The sequence below is a fragment of the Mizuhopecten yessoensis genome, unplaced genomic scaffold (genome assembly GCF_002113885.1).
Source record: "Mizuhopecten yessoensis strain PY_sf001 unplaced genomic scaffold, ASM211388v2 scaffold241, whole genome shotgun sequence".
Taxonomy (NCBI): domain Eukaryota; kingdom Metazoa; phylum Mollusca; class Bivalvia; order Pectinida; family Pectinidae; genus Mizuhopecten; species Mizuhopecten yessoensis.
This window is the reverse complement of record NW_018403448.1, coordinates 83,955-84,299: the sequence shown is the minus strand read 5'-3', so window position 1 is coordinate 84,299 and position 345 is coordinate 83,955. Positions and strand designations below refer to the sequence as shown.

At 39.1% G+C, this 345-nt stretch overlaps 1 protein-coding gene across 1 annotated transcript in view; it reads right to left on the bottom strand.

Moving 5' to 3' along the window:
* Positions 1–59: 59 nt before the first annotated feature.
* Positions 60–345, bottom strand: part of LOC110442453 — a 12,858-nt gene continuing 12,572 nt past the window's right edge. Inside the window, exons 4-5 of the mRNA XM_021486108.1 lie at positions 217–307; positions 60–96 (exon numbers count right to left, since the gene is read on the bottom strand). Of these exons, the coding sequence (XP_021341783.1) occupies positions 244–307 (64 nt within the window). The 3' untranslated portion in view covers positions 60–96; positions 217–243. The remainder of the gene's footprint in view (positions 97–216; positions 308–345) is intronic.

The following is a 345-nucleotide window of genomic DNA, read 5'->3' as shown; positions in this document are numbered from 1 at the left end:
GGGTCTATTACTACACTAGTAGCTGATATGGGGTCTATTACTACAATAGTAGCTGATGTGGGGTCAATTACTATACTAGTAGCTGATGTGGGGTCTATTACTACACTAGTAGCTGATGCGGGGTCTATTACTACACTAGTAGCTGATATGGGGTCTATTCTACACATAAACTTTTAGTTCTCTTACAGATAGTAAACATCACTACACAATATAATGATTACTACACTATAGTAGCTGATGTGGTTATGTGGGGTCTATTATTACACTAGTAGCTGATGTGGGGTCTATTACTACACTAGTAGCTGATATGGGGTCTATTACTACACTAGTAGCTGATGTGGGGTC